The sequence below is a fragment of the Psammomys obesus genome, unplaced genomic scaffold (assembly GCF_907164565.1).
Source record: "Psammomys obesus unplaced genomic scaffold, mPsaObe1.curated_primary_1811, whole genome shotgun sequence".
NCBI lineage: Eukaryota > Metazoa > Chordata > Mammalia > Rodentia > Muridae > Psammomys > Psammomys obesus.
In genome coordinates this window covers 16,536,584-16,554,108 of record NW_026596109.1, presented here as the reverse complement: position 1 = coordinate 16,554,108, position 17,525 = coordinate 16,536,584, and the positions used below count along the sequence as shown (strand labels likewise).

The window sequence follows — 17,525 nt, the reverse complement described above, 5'->3', positions numbered from 1 at the left end:
TAGAAGATCCGCCCGCCCTCCGCTTCCTGCCTAGGTACTGACTGTCAACCCCTCATTACAGCCAATAGGCAGTGAGGAAGGACACATGTTTGCAAAATGTAAGACTTGAGGCTGATGAGGCTAGTCAGTCAAGCGCTTGCCGTGCAGACTCAAGGCTCAGACCCTCCCTATGAAAAGCCAGTGTCTACCCAGTGGTCCATCGCTGGGGGCAGAGGGACAGTGCAAGCAAGTGGGTCCCTGCAGCTCATTGGCTTGAAAAGGCCCCTGGTAAACCATGCATCTACACATGTGTATATACGGCTACTCAGGTATGCCCGTGCACACAAACACACAGTTGTGGGTCCTATCTCAGACTTAACTATGTTAGAGACTTGCTGACTGAGCCCAGTGGCTGGTGTTCTCTTGACATTCTGGTTATTCTGGTACACTCTAAAACCTGAGAGTCACTGGTATATTAACAATTGTAGTTCATCAAGTTTGCTGAGTGTTGTTCGTGGTGATGTCAGTGTTGACTGGTTTCATGACTTTAATGTATAGATCTTGTATAATGTATATACATATATATATGTATAATGTATCTTGCTATATTTGAGAAATGAAGTATATACTAGCTTCATGTAGGACTCAGAGATTAATATGATGAACAGACTTTGACTTACAAGACTGAGGATAGTAATTTGAAGTCAGTAACTTCAGTCCTTAAAGGCTCAGTGTCTGTCCAAAGACCGTGAACCAGTAGGTGGAAGCGTCAAGACAGACTTGGCCTAGGTTGAAAAAGTGTGCTTTGAGGTGATGACTACTCTCTACGACAAAATTCCAAGACTCAGGACGTTGAATTCTCTTGCATTTGGTAATAGTAGGGATTATATTTACTTTTAAATGCAAAATTGTGACTAGCAAACTTCAAATAATAAATGTGAATAAACACAGGATACATAGTGTTTTGGCTCACTGCCGAGAAGATTCAGCGGGAGGGAGGGAGGGAGGGAATGCTTACAATCGAAAAGGTTAACCCTGAGGGTGGGGAAAGTCTAGGGTGTGTGTGTTTGGATGTGTGTCTTTTTTATGTTTTAGTTTTTATTATTTTCTAATGTTAGGTGTATGGATGTTTTGTTTTCATGTATGTCTGTGCACCACATGCGTGCCCAGTGCCCATGTAGGTCAGAAGAGGGCATCAGATCCCCTAGAACTGGAGTTACAGACAGTTGTGAGCACAATGTGGGTGCTGGGAATTGAACCCACTATTATGTTAGTAGAGCCAGTACTCTTAGCTAATGAACCATCTCTCCAACCCTTTAAATGTGTCTTTTTTTTTTTTTTCAAAGATGGATTCTACCCAGGCAGTGGTAGCACATGCATTTAATCCCAGCACTCAGCAGGCAGAGACAAGTGGATTTCAGAGTTTGAGACCAGCCTGGTCTACAGAGTGAGCCCCAGCACAGCTAAGGCTACACAGAGAGACCCTGTCTCAAAAACAAAACAACAACAAAAGATGAATTCTCCCTGTGTAACCTGGCTGTCCTGGAACTCTCTATGAGACCAGGCTGATCTTGAACTCACAGAGGGTGTGTAGTAAACATAAGGGACATTTCAAGAGTAAGAGACAACTCAAGATTTGATAGGCATCAGTTCCTCAATCATTGGATGCTCTCGCAAAGACGCAGGCTTCACTGAACTGTCCTTGGTGCTATATAAAACTCAGCAGCAGTTTGAGAATTTGCCTAATTTGTATAAGGCCAGGGTCTCAGCACCACAATAAAACAAATAAATAGATGTAAACACACACACACAAGACTATTAGCGGGGCTAGAGAGATGGCTCAGAGGTTAAGAGCACTGGCTGCTCTTCCAAAGGTCCTGAGTTCAATTCCCAGCACCCACATGGTGGCTCACAACCATCTATAATGAGATCTGGTGCCCTCTTCTGATGTGCAAGGGTACATAAAGGCAGAACACTATATACCTAATAAATAAATCTTAAAAAAAAAAAAAAGACTATTAGCACTACAATTTTGTGATAATTGTATTTATGTTCAGTCAACTACAAGGACCTCTTAACATCTCTGAATTATTTTATAATACAGTAAACAATCCTACATGAGACTCAGAGGTTTTTGTTTTGTTTTTGTTTTCCTGTAGGGATGACTCTCCAAGAATCTGTCAATTTGGAAGCTCTCAATAAGTATAAGCAACATCTTGAAGACAGACATAAAAAACTTAAACAAGATATGTCAGTAATGTATGTACCAGCCCAAAAGAAGGAGTATCTAGATGAGGAAATGATTGTGTTACTAGAACGACGAGATGCAGCTGAAAGTGTGAACCAAGACCTGCAGTTTCGGTATGAACATTGGTTATTGCCTGTTTTGAAGGCTTTGCTTATGTTCACTCACTCAGCCGTGTGATCCCAGCTCAGTGTGTTGTTGATGCTCTTCTTTTACAGCCATCAAAAACTGCAGGTTATTTCACACATACTTACTACATGGATGAAGTATAACATGAGAATTCCATTTCAAGAAATCATGGAGAAAATTCAGAACACCACAGTTATCTCTGGTAGTTTATCTGTGTCTTTAATTAGCATGAACAGTAGAAGGCACTCTCCCCCAGAGCTAAGGTTTTCCTAGGCTGAATTTAAAAAATGTAAGCAAAAACATACTTCCTTCTCTAGCTCTCTCTTTTCCGAAGGGTTTCTTTCTTCAGCACCTGACAGATGCTTGGTGAAAGAATAGACCTAGTGAGACAGAGAGAAACGGGATGAGGATGGCTCATCAGTTAAGAGTTCACTTCTCAGCACCCAGCACCCATGTAGCACCTCACAATTGGCTGTAACTCCAGTTCCAGGTCATGACACTCTCATAGACATACATCCAGGCAAAGCACCATTGCATATGAAATTTAAGTAACTTTTTAAGAAAGAGAGAGAAGGGAAACAAACCAGCCTGAGGGTATTCCTAAGAATGAGGCCACGGAGGGAAAATGACTCACTTTAAGAAGAGACTGGTGCTGTTTTAGTCCAGAGTAAAATCTATTATTGGCTCTAAACATGCTTATTATCTATACAGCCAGACCTATCATTACAATTTGTGCTTTCATTATTTAGGTGATGAAAACGTTGTTGATGAGGTATTTGAAGATGACCCAAACAAGACAAAAGAAGCTCTAGTTATGCTTTACTATATTGAAAGGTAAATATCATTTATATTTTGGATTTGTTTGTTTGTTTGTTTTGAGAAGGTTTTTGTTGTTGCCTTTATTTTTGTTTATGTGCTTATTTTGAGATGACATCTCAACCCAAAAAGCCTCACTGTGTAGTGCAGGGTGACCTTGAACTCCTGATCCTCATATTGCCTACCTCCTGAGTGTTGGCTTTTAGGTTAGTCTCTTGTGGTTTGGAAATTCTGTTCTAGATTGACAGATTAGGGAAAAACATTAGAAATTCCTTTTTTTTTCATAAATTTCTATGAAAATCTATGAATTTTTTTCAAAAAACTTTTTGATTACCCTACCTATTTCAATCTCTTTTTGTAATTATTTTTATTCTATGAAACATTAAGGTACTTGTATTATGTATACTTTTAATTTTTAATTACATTTTATTTTGTAAAATGGGGTAGGGAGAACAGTCAGAGGAAGCATATGCCACTTTTCCATGTATGTAATATTTCATAATTTCATTTAGAAAATAAAATTAAACCCTTGATATTACAGTTAAAAAATAATAAATAATAAAGATAGGGGCAGTGAAGAAATAGCCTCTCAGAATACTATTTTTGTTCTATCAAGAAAAAGAAGTATAATTTGCATTTGTATTTCAAAAAGATAACTCAAGTTCAAAATTCTGAATGGCAAGCACTTCACAAAGCCATTTCTCCAGCATACTTCAGCTACCAATGTTCATAGGAGAGGAAAACCTTTGTTGAGATTCAAAGTCTTATACGTTTTGCTTAATGTTACTTTGGCGTTTTTTTCTACTTTTTTGTGATGCTATATGACTCTTCTTTTCCTAAGGAATAATTTGGGAGCTTTGTTGTGTGAAGGAGGAAGAGTAGAGGATTACAGAAATTATTGTCTCTGCTTGTGGTGATGAGGAATTTGGTACCTGACAGACCAATATTGGCTTCTGAATATCAGAAATACCTCTTGGTACTGTAGCTGGGCTGATTCTGTGTTCTGTTACTTCCCCTAGGCCAAATTTCTAAGCAGATAACTCTTTCTATGATCTGGGAGGAAAAAAGTTCCAGCTTAGTACAAATTCACTTATGTTCTTCCTTCCTATTTTCTGTGTGAGGCCTGTGGGGGGGCAAAGTACAGGGTCAGGTTCAAAGTTACTCAGAAGGGCCGGAGAAATGGCTCAGAGGTTAAGAGCACTGGCTGCTCTTCCAGAGGACCCAGGTTCAATTCCCAGCACCCACATGGCAGCTCACAGTTGTCTATTATCTCCAGTTCCAGGGAACCTGACACTCTAAATACAGGCAAAACACCAGTGCACATAACTTAAAACAAATAAATCATTAAAAACACTCTGGGCAGTGCGTTACAGATTAGGCTCGAGAACAGCTAAGGTTACACAGAAAAACCCCATCTGAGACGGGGTGAGGGCAGTTACTTAGAAGATAAGAACTTAACACTGAGACAAATGGGTGAAAACAAACTCTAGAATTCTAGAGAAAAACTGAACATCATAATGAATACATTTCGTTTTAACTTACTGGATTACTTTTTGTTTTCCATTATAACATTATGCTTAATTTCCAATATTTGGGTTTTATGTATCATTGTAATGTGTTTAAAAATTCAATGGCTGTAGGTTCAACGAATTAATCTCCCTTCATGCATATGAGGAGGCAGCTTGTTTTGCAGCAAACAGTCCAAGAAGAATTCTTCACAACATTGGTACAATGAATAAATTTAAGGGTAAGCAAATCTTTTTAAAATACATATGCAAATTATGCTTCTTTTTCTTGATAGAATTAAAATAATATTCTGAGAGGCTACTTCTTCATTACTTTATTATTTATAATTTTTTTAGCTGTAATATCAGGGGTTTAATTTTATTTTCTAAATGAAATTATAAAATATTACATAGAAAAGCATGAAGAAACGTATTTTTAATATGCTCACCATTAAGATTTTATAATGTTTTTTGTCAAATTTGTTCCATATTCTTTTTAAAAGCTTTTTTGTTTTGGTTTGGTTTTGGTAGACTGACATACATGAAATAAGTCATATACTTTGGCGGTATGATGCTGAGTGTGAAATACAAGGCTTCATACATGCTAGGCCTCATACTCAGCCACTAAGATATACCCCTGACCCAAATCCTACATATAAAGTACATAATTTGCTAAGATTGACATATGTACCGGCCCATGACATTGTCGTATGTACATACCCATGACATCATCACCACAAATCTCCCTCATGACCATTGGTAGTCTTCCTCTTGTCATTTCTCACACCCATCACTGTCCACAGTCTCTCCTCCTAGACTCCATGCAATGACTAATTTGCTTTCCGCTACCATAGGTAAGTTTTTTTAACAGATAGAACATGGAGCAGGCATTATATTATTATTGTTGTTGTTGTTATTTGGGGTGCAGGGTCTCACTATCAGGGAATATGAGACAGGCAGAAAGCTTGAGAAGGAGGCTATAAGTAAACAAAGTAGAAGATTTGCAGAAGTGTCCCTCGCCCAGAGCCCCCTTCCAGCTTACCTACCTTCAAGCTGTGTCTCAGGTAGGCACAAGAGGGGCTTTGCGAGTCAGTCTACTCAAAATGAGGAGAGGAGAGTCTGTCCCAGGCCACCGAGAACTTTTAAAACTTGGAGCCTTTCATGGAGATTTTGGTTTCTAAATCACCTTTCCACTTATGTGGAGTCTGTCTTTGTGCATGTGTGTGCATGTATGTGTGGGTGTATGAGGGGGAACGGTTATTTATTCATCTGCCACTGGGCATATTAAGTGATGAAAATAAATAATTGAGGAAGACACAAATAAATGGAAAGATATCTTCTGCTTGTGAACTTGAAGAATAAATATTGTTGAAATACCAAGAATAAAAGCAATATAGATATTCAATATGATCTCTATAATCCAACAGCACTTTCACAGAAATTTAAAAGGAACCTAAAATTTATTCAGAAACACAAAGCCTTAAGTACCCACATCAATTGAGACAACAAAAAATTAAAGATACAACATCCTAATTTAAAGTTATATTATGAAGCTACAGTAATGAACAGAAACAGATAGTGCTGGTTGTGATGGCACATGCCTGTAACTGTAGCTGTTATGGAGGCAGAGGCAAAAGAATCACAGGGTCAAGGTTAGTCTATGCAAATTAATATGACTCTTGTCTCAAAATAAAATTTAAAAGGGCTGGAGGTGTAGCTCAGTGGGAGAGTAATTGCTTAGCATTTGGAAGGCCCCGGATTCAATTCCTAATACTGAAAAACCCAATGAAAACACAGACCAGTGAAATAGAATAGAGAGCCCACAGAGAAGCCCAAACATAATAATGGTCAGTTAATTTTCACTACGACACCAAGAAAATTCAATGAGGCTGATGAAGTGCCTCAGCAGGTAAAGTAGCTTTGCCACCAACCCTGAGGTTCTGAGCTTCTGTCTTTCTCTGTTTTTGTAAAAAGTATTTTTTGTAAAAAATATTTCTGTATTTTATTGGTTATACATTTATCAAAATACTTCACTAATAACAGTTTTCCAGGTAGGACAAGTGAACAAATGACATGGTAAAATGTACCTTGGTGCAAGGTGAACACTTGACCAGTGTACCAACAGGTGCTCCGTAAATCCTAAACAGGTCAACAAAGTGAGTGAGAAAGTACTCCCAGAGTTCTACAGCCCTACAATGAATGGGTCTCTATTCTTGTACTTCACTTCTTCTCAGTATCTGGGGTGCGCCATTGTAAGGGGCAGGAAAGGTCTTGCTCAATTGTGCTTGTAATGCCTGGCCTCAGTGTTCCCTGAATGGGGCTGTGGCTAAGTGTTGACTGCTTTAGTCTGCCTTTAGAGCCTGTCTTTGTTAGAGACTTGTGTCTTTGAGAATTTCACACGAGCACTGTAGTCACACCATTTCCGAACCACCTTCTCCCCTCTCCAAATCCTCCCATGTCCCCCCACGTCCTCTCAAATTCATGACCTCTTCTTTAATTATTATTGTTACCCGTATGTGTGCGTGCACACACGTATGCATATTCACATGCTCTACTGAATCCATGTAGTGATGCTCATATACTTGGACTGGGTAACCTGTCAGGAGCTAGCTCATCCCAGGTGAAAGCTGACTCTCCTCGCCCAACAGCCGCTGTTCCTCTGTAGCTCTTCTCTAGTGGGGGCTTTGAGCTCCACCCCTTGCCCCACATCCATGTTGGGATGTCAGCTGGTGTTGTCATTATCCGGGTCTTTTCTAGGCGAGCATATTTTAAGATTCTGTAAGTGTAGCTTCCCTGTAACGTCTAGAACACGGTATCAGCACAAGGAGTCCTCTGTCTTCATTTTCTGCACCCTCTTCTCTGACTTTCCTGATTGTAGGGGTTATGTTGTAGAGGTGTCATTGGGGGCTGGGCACCTCAGGCTCTCTTTCTCTGCATTTTGACCAGTTATGTATCTCTGTAACGGTCTCTATCTGCCTGAAAAATGAAGCTTCTTTGATGAGGGGCGAGAGCTACACTTAATCTGTATGTATAAGCATTTGTTACACAGTTAGAAATGGAAATCGCTATAGTAGGTTCTCCTCTATAGTCTGTAACATCTTTAGTCATGAATAGTTGTCTACATTACTAGCATGCATTGCCTTCCGTTAACTCAGAGATATCTTAGCTGCTGCATACTTTGGCTTGCAGACAAATCACTGCAGTCCCTGTGTCCATCTTCATATAGTCTACACAGTGATACTATTATAAAACAATGTAGAATTTATTCTGCATCTATTGCAAAAGGTTTAGAAAATGTAAAGAAATTAAAGTAGTAATATGAAATAAGAAAAAGCAAACTAATTCTCAATGTATTTGGCTGAAACTTCTCATTCTCTTTTTCTTTTCACAGCTATTGGAAAGATTAAAGGAAAGCCTTTGCCATTACTCTTGTTTTTTGAGGCTATATTTAGTACCAGTCATGCTTTCAAACGACCTATCAGTGCTGACCTAACCCTGGAGGGAATCAAGTGCGGACTGTCTGAAAAACGGCTTGATTTAGTTACCCACTGGGTCACCCAGCAAAAGTAAGCGAAATTAAACTGCCAACTTAATTCAACATGTTTATATGGTTGTTTTCGTAATATAATAGCTTGTTGTTGTAGTTTGTGCACTAGTTTCTCAGTGTGGCTGAGCAGGTCTCAAGGTCTAATCCCTCTATCTCAGTCTCCTGGGATTAGAGGCTTGTGACACTATATCTAGCTAGTGTTTTGCTATAACTACTATATTTTAGGATTTACTTCAGTTCCCCATTGAAATTAATTATAAAGTGTCTATGAAGGCCCAGTCACAAAGAGCTCAAGTTAAAAGTCAAGTCACTGAAGTTCACAAGATAAAGTAAGGCACACCAATGGCAGGTGGAAATTGAGTGACATGGACACAGAGAGTTAGTAGTAAGGCAAGGAATACAATTATAGACAGGCTGTGGCACATGCAGAGCAATCTAAGAGATAATACATCCCGAGGAAGGACATCTGCCATGGTTGATTGAAGAACACTTGGCAGCTTCTTGAAGCCACATTTCCTACAATCTGCAGATTTATGCTAGTGTGTGTAGGCTCTCTTGTCTAGACCCAGAGGCTGAGATGGGGACAGGCTTCCTAGTAAACTGAGTACAGCCACACAGGGAACGGGAAGGAGCCAAGCAAGGACATACTAAAGCAATTAGCTGCACTATCCAGCTTGAGGGAAGGGCCCAGACATTCATCTGTCAACTTGGCTGATTTATAAAGAAACCTTGAGCCTTCTGAGTTTTGAACTACCTCTCCAACTATCCACCTCAGTAAACAGAGTATCAGTTTACTGCGTGTTCAACTCTGAGACATTTGTTTGAGGTACCAGGATTTTGTTTTACTGCTACTGTCATTTTATTAGAAGTATACAAATACCACTATTATATTGCAGCCATTAATTAAAAAGGTAACTAAAACACAGTTTCATATAAGCACTAAATAGAAGTGATTTTTCTGATCATGCCCTATTGTTCCTTTATTTCTGCTGAGAATGTCTGAGTGGCATTCCTGCAGTAGTACAGATGGTTGGTTCACTGTCGTATGTAAGCACATACATTTATATATGGTAGCAAATGAAGAGATTCAGTTCAGCTGTTTGAAAAGAACTGCTTCCTCGATTTCCCCTAATAGATATAGCTGTATCCCCCTTCACACACTTTGCTTCTTATTATCTATAAAAAACTAAAACTGACAGGTGCTGTCACATTTAGAGCTGGTGCTAGGGGATGGGACTTGGGAGCTGTGCTGCTGGGGGAGCCTGCTTGGAGCAAGAGGGAGGTTGAGGCGTGTCCAGACCCCCAAATCTCACCTTGAGACTCGGGGGAGGATAGCTCCCACCCTGCCCTCAGCCTGCCTGCCCCAGTGCACATAGCCTTCCTGACTACCCTTGAGGTGGCCATGTAGCCTGGCACCAAAGTTAAAACTTGCTCTTTCCTTACAAGGTCATGTCCTAGCCAGGGATGTATGCTCACCCCAAAAGCCTCTACCTGCTTTCCAGAGGTTTAAATAGCCATTGATTCCCCCGATTAAGCTGTCTTACTGAAGCCTGTTTCCCAAGCATTCACTGCCTTCTGAGGTCCCCATCCCCGGGCTGTTCCTGCCTTGCGCTGACTCCCTAAGATCCACTGGTTGTGGTAGCTGTTGGTCACCCTTTACACGGGTGGAGAAGTAGGCCAGGGAGCACACAAGAGAACTTGAGGAAAGCAGAGGCTATGATTGAGGGATGGGGTTTTCCTTTTAGTGCAAATGCTTACGAGATCTAATTATGGGCTGAGATTATTCCCGCTATCTTTTGCCGATGTCTAAAAAATTATTATATTCTTCAGAATCTAAGCAGATTTTAGGTAACTTAGGAGATCATTGAGAACCCCAGTTTCATGCAGACTTAGTTTATTTGGCAATTTAAATTTTGTCAGTCTTTGCAGGAGAGTAAGTTGTGCTTATAGAAATTTGATCTCAATTTTACCAAAATTATTTCCCCAAAAGAGTAAGTGCTGGTTGGTTTTGGTTTTGCCAATCTCAAATGTATCTAATTTCTACCACATCATCAATTACTTATTGACTTAGAGTTCCTATAGGTTCTTTATAATCCATTTTTACAGTCCTGAATTTTCAGTTATTTCTGAAAAATCTCAGCCACTCATCAGGAATTCTGACATGTGGTTTAATGATCTGCTTGCTTCAGGCTGACATTTTCTGAGAAGGCTGGTGATGTTATTTTTGCTTATGGGGAGCAGAACCCATACTACAAGCCCAAGTGCTTGGCTTTAGCTCAGATTATCTACAACAAATGTGGTCTATACAAGAAAGTTCTTCTTTGCCTGTGTAAACAGGGTCAGATTCATGAGGCTGTGGAACACATACAGCAGTTCAAGGACTTCACCTTTGGTAAGTAAAAGCCTGCTTATATACAGTTTAACTCTGCACCACTCATAGGAACTGGCATTGGCTGACACTTAGCTTGTATAGTATTTTCATGCATAGTAATAGAGTTCTATTGTAAATTTTTATGAGAATAAGAGGTAGTTGAATTTAATGATATGTATTATGCATTTATCAAAGGAAACATTTAATATGTGGCCGTTACTAGAAATATGTATCATTAAAGACAAATTTACTTCATATGGTATACCATACTACATAAAGAATTCTTTTAAATTCCTGAATTTTTCATATATAATATATACTACATATATGTATTAAAATTATAAATGAAGTATTAGTGAAATAATTCTTATTTCAGAATTTTGACTACCTGGCTTATAATGGAATGTGATCTGAGAGAACTGTGAATAGTCATCTAACTTTAGTTCAGTGATGTCTTATTGTGAATTTCAACCAGAGTGAGCTTAAGGAACCACAGTCCTCACAGCCCACATTCCTCAGGCGAAAGCCAATCTCTATTTTTAGGCTGTTTGTCTATTTTAAGAAGTTACAAAAAACCAACAAATAAGTAAATATACAAAAGAACTAAAGAGTGTTCTCACTCACTGATGACAGCAGCACAGCTGACGTCACTGTTAGAGCAGTAGTAGCTGCTTATGTGCATGATGTCACGCAGTCCTTCTCTTGAGTCTGAAGTGCCTCTTGTTATAACATCTGCATTATAGCCAGCAACAGGGCGTGTTTTCCCAGAGAAGCTGAGGAGCACAGGCACACTGGCCAGTAGTTACACAGTACAGAGCAGGCTGGCATGGCAGGGTTGTGGACAGGTTGAGAACCGCTGATTCATGGGCTGGAGAAGACTAGGGGAAAGCCACTCCATCTAGACTCCATAGACACCATGGGCTCTATGTATGGCAAAACCATCACTCATGCCTGGTGAAAACTTTCCCATGTGGGCACTTCGAGGTCACCCACACTCCAGCCAGAAACCCCTCAGCATGCTCTATAAGTAAGCTTAATAAACTCATGGGTTCTTCAGGGTGAACTTTGGGGGAATTGAGCTTTGGTTTGTCACTGAGACCTTAGGAGGAGCGGGGAAATGTTGTCTAGTCCCCCACAAATTCTTGAAAAATAGATGTCTCCTTGTATCTGAATTTATACTCAGTTTGTTGTAATATATCATATGTGTAATCTCTGAACAATACCTCCGTGTATTTGTAAGAAAATGAGAGCAAAAAGTAACTGAGGAGCTTTGACATTGTAGACCATAGACAGTCTTTTGAGAACCATTGTTCTAGGCATTTGTGAATGAAGCAAATAAAAAGCTGACAGGTTTATTAGGGCAACACATGGGAGATACGAAGATTCAGACATCACTGGCAAGTAGGATAACAGGTTCTGAAGAGTATTACACAGAGAATAGGTCAGATTTAAAATCACTAATTCGATACTAACTCCCTCAGATAGTATTCTCAAAGAAATCAATTTATAGAAGTTTGAGTAGCTATTGAGTATAATAGAGATTGGTTAATTTTAGATATTAAAATTCAAGCCATAACCGTGTTAGTTTTGTAAAAAATATTTTCTTGTTTGTTTGCTTTATTGTTTATTTTAATTTGTATAGAATAGATTGCACTTCCTTCTCCCTGTCTCCTGTTTTTCCTTTCTATATATGTTTGAACATATGTTCATATATATGTACATGCAGGCACACATAATGTTCATATATATGTATAATTATGGAGGGCAGCACTTGGGGAAAAGGTGTGAATACTGGGGACCAGATAGACCATTGTATATTATATCATGCACAACTCAGAGAAAATGAACATGTCTAGGCCTATTTTCTTACTTGTAATGTGAGAATTCTAGTCAATCACTAATTGCGAGTAGCAAAGTCAGTTAGCTGCTGTTTGTTAGCCCCTGGCACACATGACATTTGTATAGCAAACACTAGACTACCCTGTACTGCCTTTTAGACACAAACTATAGTTATAATAGTGCACGAAAGAATCAGAAATTATTCTGAAATGTATCTCTTTGTGGCCTAGAAAGGTATGTCTTATGTTGAAAAAAAAAAAAAAGCTGGGCGGTGCTGGTGCATGCCTTTAATCCCAGCACTCAGGAGGTAGAGGCAGGCAGATCACCAACTTCAAGGCCATAGAGCATGTTCCAGGACAGCCAGGGCTACACAGAGACACCCCATCTCAAACACACCCCCAGAAAGAAAGGAAAGAAAGAAAGAAAAAAAAGAGAGAGGAAAAAAAACCCACAATTGTAGTTTTATGTAGTTGCAGTGTTTAGATAATATATTAAAGCATATGAACTCACTTTTCTGTTTAAACAATGGTAAACTGTTGGCACAAGACTCTGTAAGAACAAGATGGCACTGTAAGAAGTGAGCAAGCCTGCTGGCCTGAACTTGATGAGGAAAGGGAGAACTGAGTCCTACAGGTGACCTCTGCTGTCACAGGCACATTGCCTCCCAAAGATAAGTAATGGAGAATAGGTATGTGCTGGCAACTAGGACATAGTTATAGTAGTTGCTGTACCTGCCTCTAATGTGATGATCTGAGGTCAACCCCTAGGGTGGTGAAAGGAGAGAAGCAACTCTCACTTTTCTGCTGGCCTCACCTGCACCAGTGCACACATCCACATCCACACACACATACATAAATAAGTTTTAAAAAGAAGCTGTGTTGATTTAGTACTTTAAAACAGACAAGATAAACCCAACCTCGTGTTAGATGAAACCTTATACATCCTTCCAATTGCAGTACTTTTCAGGTATGAAAACAGAGTTACAGAGATGAAGTGACTGGTGGGCTATGCTTAGAATTCGTGTCTGTTATGCTTGAAATCCCTGTCTGTTTATCATAACACATTTCTTTCCCTGAGGAGTATTTAGTATGTATTGTGTGATACTCTTTGTTCTGAGAGGTCCTTCCTTTTTTCTTATTTCACTTAAAGTCAAAGAGAATACTGTTGAGTTTAGAGTGGAATCAAAGGGAGATTTAGAAGTATGTTTGGCAGGTGTATACATAGCTGTTTATAGACAGAGCAAGTTGATTTGTCACATTAGGATGGTGAGATTTGGTTTTTCACTTTAACTCTCAGATGACCTGACAGAGCTAATCACAGCATGTCCCAAAATTGAGTTGATTAAATGTCTTATTCAAGAAAAGGATGGAAAACCACCATTTTTATCTTTTGGGCTTGCTGTGCTTCATCTGTTCTCTGTGGATATGGAAAACGTCGGCATTCAGCTAATTCAAGAAATCAGTAAAGGCGGGAAAGGTAAGTGTGTCCATAACGCACTTACGAATGAAAAAGAGGCTTCCACTTGGAGTTAGACCAAGAGTGAGCCCAAGGTACCGCTGTCCCTGTGTGCCATCTGTCTGTACTTTGTTGTCTATGCTTGTCCTCTGTCTGTTGTGTGTGTGTGTGTGTGTGTGTGATCTGTCTCTCCTTGTTGCTTCACAAAGGGCTTTGCTTTGTATGTGTTGAACACCACAGTATAGTATAGGAGAGTAATGAACACGTTTCTACAGAAACCTTTAACAGCTTTTCAAGGGAAGAAGTTGTGTTCTGACCCAGAACAGCACTAGACCACAGTCAGATGTTATCCATCTGTATGCAAACGTTGCTTCCAACATTTACGGGTTGTTTGTTTGTTTAAGGTTACTTCCAACCTATTTGCTGTTTTCAACAAATAATTATATGCATATACACACATTTTTGGTCAGAGGTATAGAAGAGTATATAGTTTAAGATTAAAACTACACATTTAGTGTCAGTTGTAAAAGGTGATTGAGTGGGAATTCCAAGGCATGGTAAGGTCGGTTACATTTTTTTCTTTTTCTTTTAGACAGGGTTTCTCTGTGTAGCCTTGGCTTTGTAGAGCAAGCTGACCTTGAACTCACAGCAACCCACCTGCCTCTGCCTCCCAGAGTGCTGGGACTAAAGGTATGCACCACACTCCCATCTACCTTGCTTTCTTAAAGGCAGGTTAAACTTAAAACAGGATGAGTATACAGTAGGCCAGCAGAGTGAGTACATAGTTTTAAATTTTCTTAAGCCATATTAGTAACTTGATTTCAAGGTCTGACAAAAGTTTATTCTCCTCAAAGGCAAGAGGTATTTTCAGTAAAATATGCTACCGTAGGTAAGTAAACTCAAGTGATGTTGTAAAAGATAGTAATGAGTTCTTTATGAAGAAGTTCAAGATGATTAAAGTTAACTCAAATTTTCCAGAGTTAACATTAGAAGTTTGTAAGTGTGGAAATCATCATATTAGTAAATCTGTTGGCAATGGGATATGTTTGTTGAAGGAATTAGAATGAAAAAATTTTACTATGCTCAATGAGAATGCTATAATCATTGTAAGAGGTAATACCCTTATGAAAGTTTAATGTAATTTACCACATAATTTAACAATAACCTTATATATATTAAATATTAATTAGCTATAAAGATTATATAATTTAAATTTCAGATCTATTATATGCAGATTTTCATATGATACTCTATCTTAACTGCAGTGAAGTTGAGGAGCTAATCAAATTTCACATTTTCTCCTTTTTATTAATTTAATCTAGAAGCTTAAGCACATAACTTTTCAAATTATTGCCAAAGGTCAAAGAAAGAGTAGTATATTACCTGAAAATATATTGAGGAAGATAATTTTCTTTTTCTTTTTTTGAGACAGGGTTTGTCTTTGTAGCCCTGGCTCTCCTGGAACTCGCTCTGTAGACCAGGCTGGCCTCAAACTCAGAGATAGGAAGATAATTCAACTCTGAATTTATCATTACAGGTAGTAACCAAACTATTTAATAGGAAAATAACAATTGTATTCAAAATAAAATAGTATTGATAATAGTAATCAAAAGATAACTCTTCTCTAACAAAGTTTTCTAAGTAATGCAGGTGATAGGTTAGACATTAGTTCCATAAGCTGATGACTCCTGAAGTGGGAGGGAGCTCCATCTCCCTCAGTATTCAGCTTCTGGAACACACGTAAAAAGTCAGGCAGTACACATTTGTAATCCCAGCACTGGGGAGACAGAGACAAGCAGGTTCAGGGGGCTTCATCTGCTGTAGTCCCTTGCAAGCTTCAGGCCACTAGGAGACCCCGTCCTGAAAATAGAAGGTTGGGAGTTCTCAGGGCTCTCGGTCAGGTGCACACATACGCACTGACAGCTGCAGCCTCACACCCTCAGAACAAAGCGAGTAAACATTGGTAAACACCAACGAGAGTCACTATCAGCTTTCCTTCAGAAGTAAATCAGACGAGATTTCCTCAAAAAGCAAACCTATTTTATTTCTTTTAGGAAAGTATTGGTTATAGATACTACATGATTAAGAAGTCTCTATTTAGAGAAAGGATTAAGGTTTGCCATGAGATTCTTAAACCCTCGGGCAGCACCACTAAGACATTTATGAAGCTCATGAAAGCTCCAGTACTCACTGTTTCTATAGTGCCCGGGACTGTAAAAAGGGCCCACGCGCTTTGCTTTCTGAGCTTGTGCCTTACAGCTTCAACAGCACCCACCTTACATACAGGACGAGAATGGGGAGTGCAGAAGGGGAGTCACATTAGAGGGTGGAGCGGACACATTTCATGCTTAATGATAAAGGAGAAGAAGGAATTAACGTTCAAGAACTTACAAAACCCGGAGCTAAACACTGCACTTGTCATAGCATGAAACTTACAGGACCAAGACATTTTTGAAGGAAGGATTGCTAAGTGTGGATTACCAAGTTAAGAGGAAATTCTGTAGTATAATTCCTGTGTATTTTTTTTTCCAGATGTAATAGAGCATCTTGTGATGAGTGATATATTTTGCCCCTTAGAAAAATGGCAAGAAATGGCAAATGTCTGTTTACAGAATGGTTTTCAAAATATCTTTAATGACATCATGTCCATTCTTCGATCCCAGGCTGGAGTTTCAGATATTTCTGAAGATTCCATCAACTTAATGGAACATGTTTTTTGGTAGTTCTATATTTTAACCAGCTGAGGGCGCTTGTACAACATTTTACAGGCATTGCTGGCAAACAGGGTTAGCGTAATTAATATAAATAAATACTGAGTATAAGATTCTCCGCAATAAACCACGCTTCTATTATGATGTTTGCATTTGATCTTGAAACACTGCTTCCCTTCTGCCATGTGATCACTTCTTATGGTGAATATCAAGCAAGGCCAAGAGTATAACTGCATAGGATAGCACGAGCATTTTTACCTTGGAAGAAGCCAACATCCAGATAGGTATCTTTCTTATCATCTAGTCTGATACCTAGAACTGCAGAAGGTGTGGTAAATATTCTGCCTGTGTGCTGGCTTTCTAAATGTCACATGCTGCAAGTTGGCCTCAACAAGAAAAGTAGAATAGTATTTTAAGACTGGACATCTGGGGGAAACTAGACTAACTTTGTTCTACTAATTCAAAGATGGCTCCATTCTTGGATGTCTGTCACAATATCCATGGACACACGCACTAACCTTTGCCATTTATATACGGCAAAGGTCAGACTCCTACTGAAGTTTAGAATTTTGGCATTTTGTTTTGTTTGTTTTTTCAAGACAGGGTTTCTCTGTGTAGCCCTGGCTGTCCTGGAACTCACTCTGTAGACCATGCTAGCCTTGGACCTCAGACTTCTACCTGCCTCTGCCTCCTGAGTGCTGGGAATAAAGGCATGTGCCACCAGTGCCTGGTTCTCTATTCTTTTTTTTTTTTTTTAAGATTTATTTATTTATTATGTATACAGTGTTGTGTTTTGCATGTACACCTGCACGACAGAAGAGGGCATCAGATTTCATTATAGATGGTTGTGAGCCACCATGTGGTTGCTGGGAATTGAACTCAGGACCTCTGGAAGAGCAGCCAGTGCTCTTAACCTCTGAGCCATCTC

General features: G+C 39.3%; 1 protein-coding gene across 1 annotated transcript in view; it reads left to right on the top strand.

Moving 5' to 3' along the window:
* The window catches only part of Clhc1 (clathrin heavy chain linker domain containing 1), a 25,756-nt gene extending 9,000 nt beyond the window's left edge, over positions 1-16,756 (top strand). Inside the window, exons 6-13 of the mRNA XM_055628983.1 lie at positions 2,139-2,340; positions 2,443-2,555; positions 3,103-3,187; positions 4,810-4,916; positions 8,066-8,240; positions 10,411-10,613; positions 13,728-13,907; positions 16,419-16,756. Of these exons, the coding sequence (XP_055484958.1) occupies positions 2,139-2,340; positions 2,443-2,555; positions 3,103-3,187; positions 4,810-4,916; positions 8,066-8,240; positions 10,411-10,613; positions 13,728-13,907; positions 16,419-16,609 (1,256 nt within the window). The 3' untranslated portion in view covers positions 16,610-16,756. The remainder of the gene's footprint in view (positions 1-2,138; positions 2,341-2,442; positions 2,556-3,102; positions 3,188-4,809; positions 4,917-8,065; positions 8,241-10,410; positions 10,614-13,727; positions 13,908-16,418) is intronic.
* The last annotated feature ends 769 nt before the right edge of the window (positions 16,757-17,525 follow it).